At 41.6% G+C, this 21,098-nt stretch overlaps 1 protein-coding gene across 1 annotated transcript; it reads right to left on the reverse strand.

The window, feature by feature from the left end:
- Window positions 1-529: 529 nt before the first annotated feature.
- Window positions 530-20,728, reverse strand: PLCXD2 (phosphatidylinositol specific phospholipase C X domain containing 2). Its single transcript, XM_082072453.1, has 4 exons — window positions 20,575-20,728; window positions 6,570-7,030; window positions 5,193-5,434; window positions 530-1,028 (listed from the first exon to the last, which is right to left on the reverse strand). The coding sequence occupies exons 1-4, from the start codon at window positions 20,720-20,722 to the stop codon at window positions 866-868; spliced, it is 1,014 nt and encodes a 337-aa protein (XP_081928579.1). The 5' UTR covers window positions 20,723-20,728; the 3' UTR covers window positions 530-865.
- Window positions 20,729-21,098: the final 370 nt, after the last annotated feature.

The raw sequence follows: 21,098 nt of genomic DNA on the forward strand, positions 1-21,098 counted from the left end.
CACTTAGCCCACCTCTTTCCAGAGAAAGGACATCTGGGTGACCTTCCCCAAAGAAAACTTGATAGATGGAAAAAAAAAGTGACAAGCAAGTGAAAGAGAAAGGTTGTGCTGTGGTTTCTCAAAAGCCTCAACAGGAATTCAGACTTTTGAGTTATAACCCTCAAAATTCGAAGACTGAAATATAATCCAAATTAATGCCAAAAGAAACACACTTAAACATAGTTGCAATACATGTGTTAAAGTATTAAAGTAAAATAAAGAGGTCCAGAAGAGGAGTTTGGAGTCCAAAGATGCAGAGGATGCCAAGTCTTCACCTCTCAGGCCCATAGGAGAGTTCAGATATTCAACGCAGTGTAACACAGCTTCCTTCTGAACAACAGCAATATTATTCCTTCAAGTAAGTCAGAGGTAGTGTCTAAAACAGAGTAATGAATACAGCAGCAGCCTCCAGCTGAGCCCAGCTATTCCTGAGGTGGCCTGAGCAGAAAACCAGCTTGGTCACACTGCTGCTCAGGGATCAGCAGCCACCCTTGGTTTGAGCCCTGGTGTGGAGCAATAAGCAGGAGGGACACAGGGAGGCAGGGTGAGCCTGGTCACTGGGGAGATACACATCAGCAGGTACCTCTGCACCAGAGGCCAGCCTCTCACTGGCAGTGGGCACCACCGGGCTGCAGCAGATGGGAGTTTCATTTAGTCAAACAGGTAGCAGCGCTCCGACGGCACTTTGTTCCACTAGGATCCACACATCACTGGGAATTTTTTTTTTTTTTTTAAATAAACAGATTACATTAGGTTTCACTTAATAAATAAAACATTTAGCGGAGTTTGAAGATGACCACTAAGGAGCACAAGTGGAACACAGCAATCAGGATTTAGATGAAGATTCATCCTCTTCTAAAAGGAGGTCGTTTAATGCAATAACTGTAGCAGCAAAGTCAACCAGCTCCACAAAGTCTGATGTAATTATGTTAACACCCATAACACCTGGCTTCTGTGCTTTCACCCAATTCAAAATCATGGGCAGGTTCCTGAAGAAATGGAAACAAAGAAAATTAAACTTTTTAAAAGATACTCTTCTTTATACATACTCTAACTTATTTCAAATACAACATGCTGTTTACAAATTATGTTATTATCTCACATTTGTGATCAGGTCCTGACTGCCACCCAAAATGCAACCAGCTAATGAGAAGAGTGCTTAACATAGCATGTTGTCACTAGCTATCAAGTAGAAACATTGGTCAGTCATCAATCTGAACTGCCATGCATACAAAATAACATTTGTGAACTCTATATTCACTGGGCAGACTGTGCTTCAGGATTTAATGCTGCACTACAACTTCCTCCATCCTAGTTTGTTTTTACCCAAATACATGCTGAACCAAAAGCTCAGTTTCACGGGAGACTTCAGTGTAGCACAAAGCAAGGCTTTGTCTGGCCCAAGATATTCCCCTGCCCATCTCTGCCTCAGGGTGGACAGGACCGAGGTTGTTGGGAGTCAGGGGGGGCACAATGCATTTCTACCAAACTTCTTTCAGACTCTAGACCCACCCAGAGCAACAGGATCAGGGAAACACATCCCAGAATCAAGCCCTAAGCTCTACAGGGCTTGAATATCCCAGCATACATCTCTGTAACCAAAGGTGAGGTGTGTCATGAATTTTGTTAAATGGAGTTAGAAATTCTACGGTGGGGAGAAATTTCAAGTCATTTCTTGGACAGAGTACAAGTCAGGAGACTGTACAAGCTTTTTTTTTTTTTTTTTTTTTTTACACTTTAACATGCAAACACCAGGGTTTTCAGCACAGTTAAGAGACAAATGAGTAAATATATTAGAATTATTTAAGTTAGTGCCATAATATGCACACAATATTACATGAGAGGACAGCAGGCAAACAAATTGGCTAACATGATAGGGAAGAAATAAAGACAAAAAACCTAACCCTAAAGACACCCCACAGGTCTTGTTCCAGAAAAATAAAAAATATCTTGTCAAGAATCAAGAGAAAAAAGAACTCAAGGGAAGACATAATTACTGTCCCAGTAAAGGGACACAGACTTTAGCCAGCTAAGTGTGAATGTTGCACATTTCTCCTTCAGCAAGAGCTCAAAACCACTTAAATATTAATATTCAGGACAAAATTTCAATATGAGAAGGCAGACATCTACACAGAACTGCAAAGACAGATTTACATATCCAAGTCAGCTAGCATGTGTAAACATGTAAGAGCAATTGTGCTTTAGCAAACAGAAGCATCTATTTTGATTTTTCACAGTTTACTTTCAAACAAGTGGTAATGATGGGGCTGAGGGAAAGAGACAGAGCAAAGGCAGATGCTTCTAGCCTACCAGTGGCTTACAGCCCATATCTGTGCCAGCAGTCACTTGAAACAAAACTGCTTGCCCACTTCATATAACTAGTTGTCCAATTCAGTACAATCTTTCCTTTAATCAAAAGACAACAGTACCTTTACTACACAATACACAGACAAGTTCCATCCCTGCTTTCTATTAGGTATCCCCACCAAGCACACATATTTGTATTTGGGCCATTCGCCAGTCTCAAAGCACCTGAGCACCATCTAGTGTCTAGCCTAATGCTGATCACACACATGTGGGCAAAGCACAAGCTAGAGGGGAGACCTGAACAAACTGGTAAACAGCATTTGCATTTAATTACCTTCTCTGAGATTAATGTCTGTAAAGAGGAATGAGACTGAAAACTCTGATTTATACTTGAACTGAAATTCCCTTACTTACATCAACAACTTTTGTTACTGCAAAAGCACAACACTTGCTCTTTTTAGAAAGGATTTTTAAGAAAATAAGTTATATTGACTTTGGCTTCAAAATAATAATACTGTAATTACTTCTGAAGTGACAAATGATTCTCCCAAAGGGAACACAAACTGGCTGCTGAAGATGTGTGTTTATTGCACTACTTGAGCTCAGTTGCAGATCAAAGTAGACCACTTGTGACCACCTATACAAGTATTACAGCAAGATAAACTGCTAGTGACATCAAAACAGGCAATATTCCCAGGCACTAGTAGAGGTTAGGGGCAGACCTGCTGGAAGGCAGCAGCGCAGAGAAGGACTTAGGAGTTCTGGTTGACAACAGGTTGATCATGAGTCAGCCGTGTGCCCTTGGGGCCAAGAAGACCAATGGTGTCCTGGGGTGCATTAGGAAGAGTGTGACCAGCAGGTTGAAGGAGGTTTTCCTCCACCTATACTCTGCCCTGGTGAAGCCACATCTGGAGTACTGCATCTAGTTCTAGGCCCCTCAAGTTTAAGAAGGACAAGGAATTACTGAAGGGAGTCCAGCAGCAGCCTACAAAGATGATGAGGGGTCTAGAGCACCTTTCCTATGAGGAGAGACAGACTTGGGTCTGTTCAGCCTGGAGAAGAGAAGGCTGAGAGGAGATGTCATCAATGTTTATAAATATCTCAAGGTTGGATGTCAAGAGGATGGGAGCAGACTCCTTTCAGTGGTGCCCAAAGATAGGATGAGGGGCAAGGGGCACAGACTGAAGCACAGGAGGTTCCATCTGAATATGAGAAGAAACTTCTTCACTTGGAAGGTGACAGAACACTGGAACAGGCTGCCCAGAGAGGTTGTAGAGTTTCCTTATCTGGAGACATTCAAAACCTGCCTGGAGACATTCCAGTGTGATCTACTCTGGGTGAACCTGCTTTAGCAGATGGTTGGACTAGATGATCTCCAGAGGTCCCTTCCAACCCCACCCATTCTGTGATTCTGTAATATTAAACAGTGAGCCAACAGACCAGATCCCACCAGCACTGTTACAGTTCTGGCAAGTTTTAGCAAACAGGTTACAAGGTGATAATGCCATAAAATAAAGTCGCATGGAACCTATTCTGGTCATGCATTTAACACTATTAAAAGTCATTGGCACACTATGCTACTCAAAGTGAAACCCTCTTCTAATGATCCTTCTCATGGGCAAACTAATTGTACAACAGTCAGTGGCATAAAAAAAGTTAAATTGTTAATCTAATTGTTGGTTAAAAAACCCAACAAGATAAAATACTGCTCCAAGTCACACATCTTCAGGCATTATTGAAATTACTGAGACAGATTTGTACAGACAAATGCAAAACTGAGCCTGCAAATCGGTAATTTTCCTCTGTGGCACATATGAGTTGTGGAGGGTTTAGATTGCGGGGCAACAATAAAACCCTGGCAGATGTATTGTAAACCTCCTCTCCCCCCGACTTCCCTCTTTTGCCCCTCCCTCTCCCCCCTTCCCACTCAGGACAGGCGATCGGGAAGGAAAGGAGGACAGAGAGAAGAGAGCTGGAAAAAATTAAAGATGTTTTACTAATGCTACTAATAAGAATAGAGAAAATAATACAAAATATACAAAACCAATCTTGAAAGTCTCAGCAACTGCAGAGCCGACAACCAAAGTCCTGGATTTGACTCTGCAGCCAACCGGAGCTGGATTCAGTCTCTCACTAGGCCTCAGTTCGCAGGGACAACTAGCAAGATCCTTTCCTAATGTTGGCCATAAGCAGAAGGGAAAAAGGAAAGGGAAAAAGGGACGAGATCCTCATGATCTCCCACTTTTATATGAAGTAGTCACGTGAATGGCATGTTATACACAGTTGGTCAGTTTCTTGGTCACCAGTTTCTCATCGCCCCTCTTGCAAAATGTCCATCCATGCTTATCAATAAGTTTGCATTCCATTGCTAGGTTTACCAAAACATGTGTCTGGTTCTCCAGGAAAATGCAGCTAATACGAAGGCTTTAGCTGACAAGCAAAATCACTAAAAGAGAAACTTGTTTTTAACAAAACCAGGACATGGGTTTTCCCTGAATTCAAGTTTAGCCAATTTGGAATGAACTGTTGGTTTGTAAAAACAGGTCCAGCCCATGTTTTATGAAATCACATGACATTCAGAAAGAGCTCCCATTATCAGGAAATATACTTAGTTACACATATATACACATATATATATACACATAATATATCCTGTTACTTTGTTTCCAATAATGCTTTATTTTTAATCGCTGCAAATATCTCTCATGAGCAACAGTAATGAAGCAAAACTACACGCTTTCATCAAGTTTTACTTTCACACAAACATTTCAGTTTCCTGCTTACCCAGTGCCTCTTTCAACATGAAACATGGTAAGTAAAGAACTGAAATCAATACAAATCCTTACCTATGAACAAGTGTATTCTTCAGACCACGAATTAGATGCCGTGCAATGGTTTTCACTCGAGGTGTGAGAATTGCTTGAGAAACATGGAAAGTCCCATAACGACTTCGTTCCTCCAGAGTGGTCTCGAGGAACTGTATCAGTTTGTGCACATTGGTTGTATTAGCCCATGGTGCTGGCATTTTATTCCCTGGCCACAGGAAGGCGTATTCCCGGAACAAAGGGTAATGGTAGAATATGAGAACCTAACAGAAGAAAAAGAGAAAGGAAACCCCAAAAATTCACAACTATGTTATTTATATTTAAACAGGATGTTGCATTGGTTTATGCTTATATGGTACTGCGGCAGCTAGCATAACAGTGAAAAGAGGACCGAGCAAAAAGAAACTACTCCTGAGTCACAAGTGTCAGTAAATTTGTTGCACTAGCACCAAAAGAGATGGAGATCATTTTGGCTAGCTGTGAGGACAGAATTGCTTCAGGCTTAAGGGGTTATCAGTTTAAAATGAAAAAGTTGCCAAGAGTATACTGAAATGTCATTCAAAGAATTCAGCTTAAAAGCATTTCAAAGCACTGTCAGATAATATTACATTCCTACTTGAAGTTAAGGATTTTAGCAGCCTGCCCATCCTCTGCATCACTCCTATTAAGTGGCTGAAGCATACTGGGCTAACGGGCATAACAGGATTCCACTCACACTTACTGCATGAGATGGCCAAGTCAGTAAAACCTCTAAATCAAAAGTCAGTATTTTACACCTTGTAAGGTGGTTTTGTATAAGAGGATAGCTTAAAAATACCACACTTTATTTTAACGCCCAAACTTAGAAATGATTCATTTTGGATCCTAGCACTGACAGCATCAGTTCAGAGGAATTCCTCAAAGCCCCATGTATTTTTACAGTTTAAGAATTATGTGCCATTGCTGAAACCCTGTTCTCAGTTTGTGTGTATGCATAGGAGCAGCTACAACAGAGAAGAGGCATTTCATCTTGCCACTACGGATCTGAATGGCTGCAAAGGAGCTAAGAAATTCTGTACCATACCTTCGTCATGGTACAGCTTTTATGCTTCACTTGGTCCAAAAAGACAACAGTTTATCACATCCTCATAAACACAAGCCAGCACAACATGCTCTTCCAGAAGAGAAACACACTTGTAAGGAGCACAAGGCCCAGAGGATACTACCATTTAATTATTGAACATGCTTGAGGACAGTCTAGGCACAATCAGGATAGAGGGGCTGTACATAAATGGAAGGAAACATGCAGATCTAGCAGGCTTTAAATTGACTGTCAGCAGCATCCCTGGTCCAATACCTCTGAGTGGGGACCACTCTTAACCTTTTGGGTTTGAAAAACATCACACATCCTTTCCCTACCTGGTGTTTCTTTTCCCACATGTACTGTAACGTCACATCTTCTACACATTCAACAGAACAAAGTTTGGATTCAAATGCTGAGCGGATCCTGTTGATTAAGAAGAAGTGATGGCTGTCATCCATGGCGTAGAAGTGATTGAAATCCAAGAATACTACTTCCTTGGAGTGCTGCTCAAGAAAGGTGTTAATCTCCTTCAGTCCATCCCATACTTTGATGCCAAACAAGCCATGTATGAAGTAAATCTCTTGTCCTATTTCCCCAGGTTTGGAAGATACACGAAGATCAAAGTAGCGGATTCCACCTTCCAACTGCTCTTTGAAAGTCAGATTTTGTGTCACTGACCATTTCTTCATGATCCTCTTAACCAAAGAAATTCTGGCCAAACGTTTGATGGCTGTGGCTTGGTCTGGTCCCACAGGAGATTTCTCATCAACCCAGTAGCTGAAAGAATCATGTGACCCTGGAAACAAAAGCCAAAATTGTTTAATTTTAGAAAACTGACTTCCCCAGGACACAAATACCCATGTGCCCTGTAAACTGAAAAAAAAGTCCTACTTGCACAGCAGGGTCACACAACAGTTATACTCAAATGTGTCTTTCAGACTAGCCTTTACACCTTAATTTTCCCCAACTGCACAACAAGAGCTATGCTTGAGGTTCTCAGTTTGAACTGTTTTCACATGTGTGAGCTCTCAATTTCAATGCAAACCATGACCATAAGACAAACATCACTGGCAATGGGAAATGTCCTTCTAACCTTCCTTCATTTACAAACTATCAACCTACCTCCAAAGCTTTCCCAGAACCTAGTACACCACTGATCTGAGATGAGATTCCAGCTTTACTGAAGAAATCTGAGGCTTTATTTTTCATTCTACCCGATAAATCCAATCATGACATAATACATCAAAGTTCTTAGAACAGATATCTTTATTCATGTGAGGGCCAGAGAGATCCATACATACATGTGCCTTACCAGCACATCTCACTTTAGCCCCAAGATGGTAAATAAATGATCAGTAGTTTGAATGGTGGGCAACAACCAGTTGAACTTACAGGAGAAACAAATACACCACCAGTTACTGTGTGGTTAGATACCAAGCTCATATCAAACAAGTTCATGAACATGATCTCCCCATTCTCCTGGAAAAGCTGGCAGCTGATGGTCTGGATGGGTGTATTCTGCGATGGATAAAGAACTGGTTGGATGGCTGGGCCCAAAGAGTTGTGGAGAATGGAGCCAAATCCAGCTGGCAGCTGGTTGTAAGTGGTGTTCCCCAGGCCTCAGTATTGGGGCCAGTTCTGTTTAATCTCTTTATCAATGATCTGGATGGGGGAATTGGGTACATTCTTTAGTAAGTTTGCAGATGACACCAAATTGGGTGGGAGTGTTGATGGTAGGAAGGCCGTACAGAGGGATCTGGACCAGCTGGATGATTGGGCTGAGGCCAATTGCATGAGGTTTTAACAAGGCCAAGTGCCAGGTCCTGCACTTCAGTCACAACAACCCCAGGCAGTGCTACAGGCTCAGGGAAGAGTGGCTGGCAAGGTGCCTGGAAGAAAAGGATCTGGGGGTGCTGACTGACAGCTGGCTGAATATGAGCCAGCAGTGTGCCCAGGTGGCCAAAAAGGCCAACAGCATCCTGGCTTGTATTGGGAATAGTGTGGCCAGGAGGACTAGGGAAGTGATTGTACCACTATACTTGGCACTGGTGAGGCCCCACCTTGAAGCTGGTGAGGGGTCTGGAGCACAAGTCTGATGAGGAGCAGCTGAGGGAACTGGGGCTGTTTAGCCTGGAGAAAAGGAGGCTGAGGGGAGACCTTATCACTCTCTACAACTACCTGAAATGGAGGGTGTTGGTCTCTTCTCCCAAGTAAAAAGTGATAGGACAAGAGGAAATGGCCTCAAGTTGCACTGGGCGAGGTTTAGATTGGATATTGGGAAAAAATTCTTCACAGAAAGGGCTGTCAGGCATTGGAACAGGCTGCCCAGGGAAGTGGTGGAGTCACCATCCCTGGAGGTGTTTAAAAGATATATTTGATGAGGTTCCTAGGGACATGTTAAGTTATGGTTGGACTCAATGATCCTGAGGGTCTCTTCCAAACTTAAATTATTCTACGATTTATGTCTTTTACGTGGAAGTGTCTTTGAGTGACCACAGGTATGGTGAATATAAAATTTACCAAAAAATATGACCAATCAAAACCACCAGTCCCTGCCAAAATAATTCATGTCCAAAGCAGTTCCTGTAACACAACCTGTATCTTGGCAGAGAAACTGCATCACCAGCATAAAATTTGTGCTTACTAGAAAAAAATACCTCCAACTGAAAATTCAGTAGTAAATGGAAGCAAAACTGAGAAACAACAAAACTCCTTCAAAATAACAGCTTCGGAGTCAATGAAACACCCCTAGCTTAGCTAAGTCTAACAGAACAAAGAGTAATGGGGCAGCATCTCAGTTTACACTGTACCAGGGCAGCATAAAGCAAAGATGGGCAAAAGCTGATCTACCACAGCATTCCAGCCAAGAAACTGCAACCGCTCCAGCCATGGAGCTTCCCTGTGAAGGTCCAGCCATGAAAAACACATCAGAAACTTTAACAGCCCCGCTTTCCTTTTTCCTTCAGGACAGCAGATGGGTTTCCCCATTGAGTCAAACCCCACTCTCTTCCTGCACCCTCACTTTGCCACAGTACAGAGAAAGTATCTTCACCCCAGTCAACACAAGCATCTCCTCTGCCAGCTGCCCCAGGGCACAGTGACCCTGCACAGAGCTGCCAGCACCTGCCTTTTCCCTTCTTGCACACCCCAGGGTTTCTGTCCCTGCTCCTGGGAGAATACTTTTCCAGAATTTTCTCCTCTACCTCAGTCCACAACTCCATTAAAAAAATAATCCTAATTTATGATTTCTAATGTTAAGACAACTTTTGAGGTGTCCACAGCCATCTCTACTCAAACCTTTCATTTGTATATCAATGCTCACTTGAAGACTGATGTATTTCCTGTGATGCAAGGTCAGAGCAGTAAACAAGATTATGACTTCAAGTGGATTATCTTGTCAGGATTTTCTTAATCTAGACTGAAGAACAGACTGTGCACAAACCAAACATCAGTCCACAACAACCTTAAATGAATCCTTTTGCCATTAATTTCAACTAGTTCAAAAGTACTGAAAAGGAACCATGAAGTTAGTTGTCAAGATTACAAGCTTTGCAACCAATTCTAAAAAACTAATTCTGATCAACTCTTCATGAATTCTTCACAGTCTTTAAAAACGCATGCCTCTTATGTGGCTTTCCATTCAGTTTTCTAAAAAAGGGTGACAAGTAATAAAGCTGATTTTAAAAATGTCAGCTTAAGAAACTATTTAGTACATGTCACAGTCAAGTACATGAAAATGCAGCTGTCAGTTTTGGAGTTACACCTAGATATCTTTCCCACTCCCAAAGGTGTAAACCCAAACAAAATACACAATCAAACATCTAGTGAAGACATGTCAGAAAAAGTCATGTTAAGCCTGGCTCATACTGCAAGCTTCAACTCAGACACATTTGAGTTTCATATACCTCCCCATGCAGCAGAATGAGCCTTTCAAGCTTCTACAATATTTGGAAAGTAGATTTCAATCATGGGGGGGTTTTCTTCTGCCTCTGAATGAGTTACTTTGCACGAAGAGGTTGGGGGGGTTGTTTTCCTTTGTGTGGGTGTTGTGTTTTTTTTTTTTTTAAAGTTTTCAATCCTAGGCATTTTCATTTCTTCCTCTAGGTCACCATAGAAAATTGTTTAACATGCTAGAATAAGGCTAGAAGAAACATTTAATTTTGATTTTAACTAAGGCTGTGCAGCTGTCTCTGGAGAGCTGTCTATAGAAGTCATTCACACTATTATGCTCCCTCCCAAACAGTGTCACTGATATTATAAATCTGACTTACAAAGGAACCACAATTTTATCTGGCAAATATTTTGTTGTCAACTCCGAGTCGTCTAAGCAAATCTGAGCCAAGAAACAGCTTGTTTTCCTAAGTCTGATGACTTAACTTCACAGTTAGAAAAGCCTTTCCTTTGCAGATTGTCACATACAAGGCACATTTAAGGACACAAAGAGCCAATTTCTCCTTGCACTATCACAAACCAAATTCTATTCGTAGTTCTAGAAAGAAAACAAGCCACAAGAACATTGCAACTTTTTCAACACAATCTTTAAGAACTGCACTCCTTAACAGGGCAGCTGCTATTTGAGAAACTGAACTACATGTGATATGCTTCTATAGCTAAAGGAGATCACAAACTCCTGCCCTGTGGCTCTGCTTTAAAGCCCAGGAAATTGAACTTATCACTTACAATGAAGTCAACATGTGTAACTAGATATAATCAAGCAGAACATCTAAAAAACAAGCTCCCCTTTTCATAGTTGCTAGAAGACTACCTCCTAATGATAACAGGTGACCATCATCAATACTGAGGCTGGAAAGACAGCAAAGTTCAATTAAATTTTCAGTGGTCATTTACAGAGGACTAGCCACCAACTGTGAGAAATATCTAGGCCAAACCTGGACCCAGAACATTTTTACTTCAGGAAGAAAAAAAAGCAAACTGAAAGCCTGAAGCAACAGCAGTAGATATTTGTTGGGCTGAGGGGTGAGAGCAAGGTGAGGATCCATGTCATCCACCAGGCCCTCCTTTAATTTAAGATCACGGTGTTATGCTACCCACTCAGCCGCTAGCTTTTAATATAGCTTAGCTGTGATGGTAAGCTACATGCTAAGCTGATTGCATCATGATGTCAAAGTAATCCCTGCTCTCCTTTGCTCTATCCCCAAACTCCATGAAAGGCCTAGCCAGTCTGTAGCTATGGCAAGAGCCACACTGGTTGCTGATACAGCACAGCTTCTTTTTGAAAAAGTGTAACCTAAGCCTACTCAACTCCATACAATTTAAAAGGCAAAGACCTACATGAGAAGCACGGAGCAGACCAGCCCCATTTTGTTAGCAGCTCAGTGTTAGAGCTGCTAACCACATTCTCAATTCATTCCTAACACAAGGATGTGTGAAGATATTCAGATCCCATAATATTGTACAGTAACAGCTACATGGCCGGCAGTTTCTGAACAGAGCAAGCACCACAAAACTCTCATAGCAACATATACAAAAAGAGTCTTTTCCATGTTTTTAAAAAAATCCTTTTCCGTCTGTGTTCCCCACCATCCAAATGGCATGCATGTCTACAAGTTAGACTAACCACTTTTCTCAGGGAAACAAGCTCAAGAAGTCGTGTCAGCAAGACATTTCTGATACTACCTGGCACCTTAAATATAAATAACACCCTGTATTGATTCAATAAGTCCATTCCTTAAACCTGTTGACTGTGAACAAAGCAACTAATGAACCTAGGTATTTATAACCTCCATCTTACAGACTGAGAAACCAAAAGGCACAGAAAACCCAAACTTTATTGTACTTCAGGCAAATGGAGGCCAAAAGCCCAGTCTGAACTGCCTCAGGAGCATGTTCTTGCACATGCACCACACTTGTTGAGTCACTGTACACAAGAGCTGATTAGCATTTGGATTGCAAATCTTACTGAGCTGCTCCAGTGACACGGCATCAGTCTGGTGCTCAGCCCTTCCCGAAACCAAGTTCGGCACAGGAAATAAGAGATGATCATTTGCCAATCGCTTCTAACAGGCTGAAGATGCAAAGCATGAAGCCACAAGCATTAAGTTCAAGCATGAAAGAGGCTGCACATTCAAAGGAAAAAAATAGGGGACTGCTAATCAGCTGGCAGGTCTTGCAGAACAACAGACAATGGCTACTCTATTTCAGCTTCATTTCTTTCATCTGACAAAGATTGGAAGCTTCAAGGAAAGCAGACACATCCCCTCAAATGCCCAGATATTTAACTATCAAAGGCTATGATACAGTTAGAATAGTATTAGAGAGGTATGTTCCAGACAGCAGATTGTTAAAATGATGGATAGTCCTCTTAACTTTATCCCAGTAAGTGCAATTGTGGATTAATTTTTGTTCATATCTTTAAACCTCTTTTTATTCTCCTTACACTAATTTCTCCACTTAATTGTATGTTAAACAGATCACTTCTCAATTTAATTTGTATGTTAAATAGATCACTTCTCAATTCAATTTGTATGTTAAATAGATTGCATTTAACTGTTCCAGATTACTTTTTTGTTGAAGCCTTTGTGCCAATTGTTAGAAAGCAGCCTTGTATCATCACACCTGGAAAGTGTAACCTAAGCCTAAGTGTACACCTAAGTGTAACTTTCCAGTGTGTATTTGTCATGCTACTCAAGTCACAGTCAAATTAACCCATGGTGTAGCTCAAACAAATGACACGCATCAACAAAATGTTATTAAGTCTTGAATGTCAACAATTAGTACCAATATCACTTTGTATCTTCTGTTTCTACATCAGTATTTTCTGTATATACAGTTGCAGCACACAGATAGGAATGAGCATCATCTCAAACACTTGTAAATTTACCTTCAAGGGATCTTAAAAATATGACCACATGGCATGCAAAGTGCAGAGATCTTCCAACTTCGAACACACTTGTGCACTGCCAATTACTTGCAAATAAGACAAGAACTAATGTTTTTTTCCAGATACAAGCATGTCTACTAGCATATCATTAGCCTCCTCACTTGCAAGGCTGTGGAATAGTCAAAAGCAGCAAAGACATTTTCTACAAAAATTGGATAACTAAGAAACAACAAATGAGAACACATGAGCAGGAGAGTGTACTGTCAACAAGTTTAACTAGATCAGAATAATTTCACTTGATCTTCACATTAATGAAATATTAACAGGATGAATAAATGCAAGAAAATCTCTTGTCTTCTGTTAAACATTTGCAAGAAGCAAGGTCAACATACTGTACCAACCGCCTTAAAGGGTCATTTATGGTCAAAGAATCACCCTAGCTGTAGTGACACCAAACTTCTTAGAGCAAGCTTTCCTCACTAGACAAAACACATTCCCCATGTATTACAAAACACCACACATGACACAGCATAGCAAGCATTACATAGCCAAGACATCTAAAAGTACAGTAATCAAGTTGCAAAAAAACAGGATGCAAGTCCTAGCAAGTTAAGGGTGTCCCACAAATGGTCTTTTAAACCAAGTGTCCTGTGTGTGCCAGAATGAAGGGAAAAAAAACGGGATGAACAAAAGTGCCTCTCAAAGCCCAAAAGTCCTCAGGATTCAGGTCATTAACAATCCAGCTTTTCCAATCAAAAGATTAACATCTTAAAAGCTCTTCACTAATGAAAAGAGAATCAAATAGTTCATATTAATTTGCCTAACAAAACGAGAAAAGGTAGGAATAACAAACATCCTGTTGATAATTTATTATCTAAAACTTTTTAGATGAGTATTTCTATTTTAATAGAATCCTAAAAGAATCCTTTAGGTATTCTTAATGCAGTCTCATTAGGGAGGACAAAGCCTAGTACAGACCAAATCCTCTTAGGAAAACTTCCTCTCCCTGTCAAAGAATTACCTTGATTTCCCTCACTGCCTCTTTCAGGGTGGAAGGAAGAGTATGGGTGAATAAGAGGGGTACAAAGAGGAAGGGGCTGCTTAAAACTCTCTCAGACACAATATCACATGGCAGTTTGCTCTTCTTTATAGCAAGGAAGAGTCTGTTTCGCACTGGTTGGAGTTACTGCCATTAAGTGTTTGTGATTTAGCAATGACTCCCCATTTACCAGCAACCCCAGCTTGCTGCACTGGGAAAGCAGAAAGTGTCAGGACTTCTCTACCATTTCAAAGCCTGAATGGATCCATCTGCTCTAAACTGAAAAAAACTCTTCACTTTAGAGTCCTGTATTCCTCTTTCATGACCACTCAGAACTGTGCAGACCAAGGGCTTATCCTCATCTGAGATGGCTCCAGGAAAATCTTTTTTTTCATTACACATACTTTCCCTTGTTTTACATCTTTTATGGAAAAGCAAGCAAACCGAAACTTTCACACAACAGAGAACAACCACCATTTATATCAACATTATGATTGGTTTCCTTTGTTTGAAGTAAAACTTATTTACCAGGCAGTTAAGTCACTCTCTAGGGCACAGATTTTAAAAAAAGAGGCAGAAGGCTTTTCCTGATTAAAAAGATTCAGATCTTCATATACTGTCTAAAGAAAGTTGGGTGGCATTTCAAGAACAATTTGATTTTGGCTAAACAAATGACAGCAGTCCTTTAAAAAGAGAAACCCTAATATGTAAGGCTGGCTCTTCCAGGGAAACTTCTGCACAGATCCATTTTCTGCCACACCAGTTCATCACATAGGGACCTAAAAAGGTAATACTTCCATCAGGTATTTTCATCAGTATAGCAGTCCAGAGAGTTTAACAGCCTCTCACCAACAAGACTTGAAATTTGCAGATAAAATGAAGTAGACTACCAAGGTAGTAAAATAACTTCTCCTTTTAGGACAAGTTCCTCCTGAAAATTCTGCATTCACAGATCATCTCCAACATCACCATACTTATGCAGATGTTTTCTTCTAATGGTTGGTCGATGCCAATTAAATTGGGAGAGAGAATAAAGCCTGGTGAATCAGCACATTAATCTTATATATTAGGCTTAACTATGGGCAGGGCTGGTAGGGCTGCTCCTCATTAAGACTGCCTGCTAGCTGTATTTGTAAAGTTGTGTTTTCCAGGTCTGATCATTCTGTAGGCCTTTACCACTTAGATCAAAACCATTACGTTTCTGCCTCACGCTTTTTGGGTGATCTTCTTGGCAAACAGCGGAAACAGTGGCATGTTGCAGTACCAAGTTTCAGCTACAGTCATTCTGACAATACCATGAACAAATTATGGAAAGCTATTCAATTAAAAGTTAGTTAGAAAGTTAATTTTTCAAGTGTGTGTATGTGTGTGTGTTGTGGGGAGAATCAAGCAGCATGACAAGTGCTGTAGTTTGGAGGAGAAGATCAACATCTATTTTAGAAGGCCAGGGACACATCTCTTCTCAGAGGTCAGTGGAAAAACAGAGACATTTCAACAACTATTTCAGCTCTCTTATTTTAGCCATATTTAAGCAAAGATTATTTTACCTTAAAAAAAAAAAGCTTCTGGAACTATAAAACTCAGGTTTTCCATCAGTTTTAGCTACCTATAACCCAGCATCCCATGGTCAACTCCCCACCAATCATCCAGCTTGATACAGGCACAAGCAGCATCATGTTGCAACTGTTCCGCATTTCTAAGCAATGAGATCCTGGCCATCCTTCCACACACCTTCAGAGGATGAGCTAATACATGAGAAGATAACAGAAGAGGCTCTGTGCACCATCAGAAGCTATGACTGAAGAGCTGCTCTACCTCTCCTCAGATGTGCAGGCTGCTCTGCCCACGTGTTCCACACCAGCCAGATGCCCTGCCTAGCATTACATACAGCTCTAGGGACACCAGTTATCTGAAGAACTAACTTGTAGTGGAAAAAACTTCCTTAGTGTTTTGAATCAGACTCAGATGTACCAAATTTGACCTACAAACATTTATATTTCAAGATTTGGAGAAAAAACAAACAACAAAACAAAAACCACCAAACAAAACAATCAAACAAAAAACACTTTACAATCTAGGATATGAATTGGTATTAACTGACTCTTTCAATATTGTATATCAAAGTACTGAACTACAACATTTTACTTTTTCCAAAATTTCTGGGTTTTTTTTCAGCTCTCTTTCCTAGAGACTCAATTCAAATTGAATTAGTTCAGATTCAAATTAAGTCATTCCCTTAATTATTTCCTCAACAGCAGGTTAACTAACACTATATAAAAGAAAATACAATCCCCCATGTTTTCTAAACATGGCCATCCTACATCTTCATTCCTACCTACATCTGCAGCACTGTGACACACCAGGTTAACCATAATGCTCCCTCAGGACAGCTGGATGCTTCAGCACCTCTCCTGGGGTTTGTCCAAGCACACAAGCAGCTTTTTTGGGAAGCTTTTCTGGCAGGAACCACTTCTCAAAGAAAATCCCCCAAACCATTATCATCAACATCAAAAAGCATTCCATCAGGTTAGCTTGCCCAATGCACTCATTTACGCTTGTAGGACCAAACATCCACCAATGGAGGAAAATGGGAATTCTGGTAATTTTTTTAGGTGAGGGGAGATGGAAGGAACAGAGGAGGGAAGGGAGGGGACAAAAGTGGCATTTAACTAGCTACTCGTATTATAAAATGGCATCCATAATTATTCTGGGTGCTCCTGCAAGAAGAAGATTACTTATCCTCCCATATATCAGTGGATCCTTATCGAAATAATCATTAATTTCCTCTAAAAGGAATGAAAATCAACACTGGGGAAAAACTCACACCTATCCTGACCAAAATCTGTGACCAATCCAGAAATGCAGTTTGATCAAAACCAGCAAGTATTCCTTTCTGTTATGTCTTGGTTCTTAACTATTCAAATACAGAATAACCAGGCGAGATTAAGTAAACGGGTTATTACAAACACCCAAATGAAAACAGAACCCCCTACTCTTCCGCTCATCATATTAATCCAGCAGCACTTTGGAGGCTGGACTAATAAAACATTCAATAAGCAAATGCTGATAGTTGGCACTTAACATCTGCTAGATTGCCTTGCTGTCTCAAGACAACAGGCACAAGCTTATCATGATCTCAAAGTGCATCTTGAGACAAAAAGGTGTTTCAGCTGTTCTAACACAAGTATTCATGTAAAAGCTCAATCAAACTGGAAAGTGGTGCTGTATCTTCAGAAGCAGAGACTTCTCAGACTTTAGCACCTAGTTTATTGTGATACTGCCAAAAATACTCAGAAAGGCAAGCAGTCAAAGTGAAACCATAAGAACTGGACACACCATGGTGCTATGAATTATCAGCATGCAGGTACAAACAAGATGCACATTAGGCTTCTCCAGCAAATTCATTAAACAGCCGATTTACTTCAAAAGCAGACTAATGACAGCACTGCAGCTATTTCTCACACTCCATTACTCCACAGGAAAAGAAAACTAACAGACACAGATAAAGAGATGACCAAAGAAAGCAGTGTCTCAGTTGTACATGATTTCATGAAATTGTTTGAAGTGAAGCAGTGAAGACATACCGTAATTTACAATACATCACCCTGCCAAGGGTTATATATTCACAATCAAAATCCTTAAGAGTTCATATTTAAACCCACATTCAAAAAGGATTAGTCTGGAGTAAAATTAAGAGAAAACCCTCTCTAGTTTCACACAAGGTCACCACTTTGTTGAAGATGGTTCATTTGTTAACTATATTGTATGCATGTAAGTTGATGACATTTTAGTTAGCAATTTGTCATTGAAAAAATTCTGTCTCTCAACACATCGCACAGGAAACCTCATCTCTTTTTCTTGAGCAAGACTATGCTAGCTTATTATCTAATCCAGAGTTTTTCCAATAGAGATAACAGAAAAGTCTGAACTCTGGAACTGGCTGCACCCAAACCTTGGAGGATGACCCTGAATTCTTCAAAGTCTCTCCTCTGTTTTGAGCACAGAGTTAAATCAGCATGTAAATACCAAAGTTGTATACCTCATGAAATACCCGTCTTAAACATTACTTGTAACCAGTCATTTCTAAAGACTGAGGAAATAATTATTTTTTCTGTCCTCACGTAGCATGTTTCACACAACATGTAACAGCTCAGGGAATCATAGAATAATGTACGATAAGAAAGAGCCCCAGATGTCACAGCTACCTTTTTTAAAGCCACGGAAAACAAGTGGATCTGAAAGCAAAACTGTGTGCAACAGATAAAGATGCAGAACTCTACACAGACCATCCTTAGTCCCAAGAGAGTTACTAAGACTTTCCCTTATATAATACCATACGATGAATTAAATCTCAACAGTTTATTTTCTGCGTATACTATCATGTCACTTTAAATAGCCACACATCATGCCAACTTTTTTTTAAAAACTATCGTTTTATGGCCTTCAAAGGCTGCATTTTGCCAAAGTGCAACTAGGTTAAAAACCCCCCCCAAAACCAACTAATCAAACACAACAACAACCACCAACAAAAAAGCCCCAAAACAACACCACCACCACCACCACACCCAAAACACAACCACAACGACCACCAAAACCACAAGCCAAACAATGTTTAATGCTGACTTCAAATAAAGTTTAAAAAGTTTAAAGGTTTCAACTGCTCTGGCACATTCATTAGAGTTCCTTTGCTACTCCTACGCACAAAGAGTGGTTGGGAGGAAGAAGCTGGGGGGGCGGGGGGGGGTGTGAAAATAAAAAAGAAGTTGAGTCCCTCAATCTAGCAGTGAAAACTAATGCATCTGGAGATGGACAAAAACAGGCCACACCTGTCATATACACATACAGTTATTAAGCACTGACAAAAATGCTGCTCATTTGACCTCAAGCCTCCCTTTCATCTCTCTTTTGAAGGCCTTCATTGCTGTTCAGTATCTGTAAACAGATGCCTCAACTGCAACCAGGTTTGTACAATCCTTTCCTTGCACACTGTTAGCAACATCACTGTGGAGCCCAAAAAGGCCCCCAAAACTCCACTTTGACAAAAGAGTCATTCCACAAACATCTACCCAAGACATTTTTCCCTACTCAGAGGTTGCACAAGGTATGTGCAGGAAAGAGGCAAGAAAATACAGCAACTTGAACTACAAATACACATAGACTGCAAGCTTTTTCAAAAAAACACTACTCATTTTAAAAAGTGTGGCATTACTGAAACAACTTCTCATTTTTTTGTTCTTCTGCTACAAACATTGCACAAACATTTTAAGTGACAGCAACAACACACCTAACACAACTCAGTATCACAACCTTCTGTAAACAAAGTTCTACAGCCCTTAGACTGCTATAGCAACAAAAAATTTGATTTATTACTGTTCACTAAAACAAAGAATGAAGTTTCAAAGTCTGCAGCCACTTCAGATTTTTATGAACACCAAACTTTCTTTCTGTTACTCCCTCCCTGTTTATAAAAATGATCTTGCTACTGTTAATGTGGGAGGAAGGTGTTACTTTTGATTAAAACACCACATTTCAACTGTATCAAGCCTGTATCACTAATGACCAGTCTAACATCCAATATCAGAATGAAAGGCTACAGTAGTCACCCCTAAAATCTTCTCTATTGACATCTACAAGCAATACTAGTTTTTTTGCTATTTACATATAGAAATCATTCCTATTACTAAGTAACTTCAGGGTCATCTGTTGTCTTCCTCATTTGTCAGTTTATCCGTCTGTAAACCAGAAGTGATGACACTCACCCTTACCAATTTGTTAACACAGAAGCTCTGTGCTGGATCTGGGAGTTAGTTATTTTAAGTTCTGCTAGGGAAGCGGGACATTTAGTAAGTATTCACAGTATTTTAGTGTCTTCATTGTAACATCATACATAGGGGTACTTCATGACGGTGCTGTGCTCTTTGACTCCCTGACAAGCTATATGCAGGTTCGTCTACAAAAGGCATTTGATGAACCTCCAGTTGTTAAATTCAATGCAAACAAACCTTTCTTCCTACCTGCTTTCAGCCTTGCTTAAACAAGGCGAAAACCTTAAAGAGGACCTCCAGGGATCACAGCTACCTTTTCTTAAAGGCAATGAAAACAAGCAGGTCAACGGGTTAGAAACTCCCAGCCGTATTCACAGAAGATTAAGCGCTCCTTCCCCTCCGCAACGGACAGGATTCCTGTCAGCCCTTATCCGCGAACAGGCGCTGATGCCTGAGGACAGACTTTCCACACGGCCACCACAGCTGAAGCAAACACCCAACCTCTGTCCCCCGAGCAGGGACAAACACCTCCCGGCAAAGCCTGCGGCGACAGCCCCGGGCACAACCGGGCTCGGCACAAGCGCTTCACCAACGGGGAACACGAGGGCGCCGACTCCCCCCAGCGCCAGGGCCCGGCGGCGGGGACAGGCCCCAGCACCCAAACAACCCCTGCCAGCCCCGCCCCGCCGCCCTACCCGGGATGGCCAGGTTGGAGAGTGGGTAGGAGTGCAGCGCCGCCGGCAGCGAGCCCATCCAGTCCGCGTTACTCTCCGCCATAGGCCCCGCGGCGGCCCACCGCCGCCGCCGCCGCCAGCCTCCTTCCCTCCCGGCCGGCGGCCTCATCCCCGGGCTGGGGAGCCGGGCCGGGCCGGGCAGCGGCGGCTGAAGGGTCGGCGGGGTTAGGGCCGGGCTGGGCCGCCCGGCCGCCTTATGTAACAGGTGCGGCCCGGCCGGGCGCGGCACCTTCACGGCGGCCAGCCATTGGCTGTCCGCTGCTCGCCCCGCCCCCGCGGTTGTGCGGAACGTCGCGGTGTCGGTACCGCGGCCCTTCTGTGAAGGAAGAGTGCATCCGCCGCGGAGTGATCCCTCCGCGGGACGGCGGCTGGAACAGCCGTCAGCAGCGCTCGTCTTCTGAGAGGGGCTCATATCTGTGCTCGTACATATCTCAAGGGTGGGTGTCAAGAGGATGGGAGCAGACTCTTTTCAGTGGTGCACAGTG

This window comes from Streptopelia decaocto, assembly GCF_964273445.1.
Source record: "Streptopelia decaocto genome assembly, chromosome: 1".
In the NCBI taxonomy this organism is placed as follows: Eukaryota; Metazoa; Chordata; class Aves; order Columbiformes; family Columbidae; genus Streptopelia; species Streptopelia decaocto.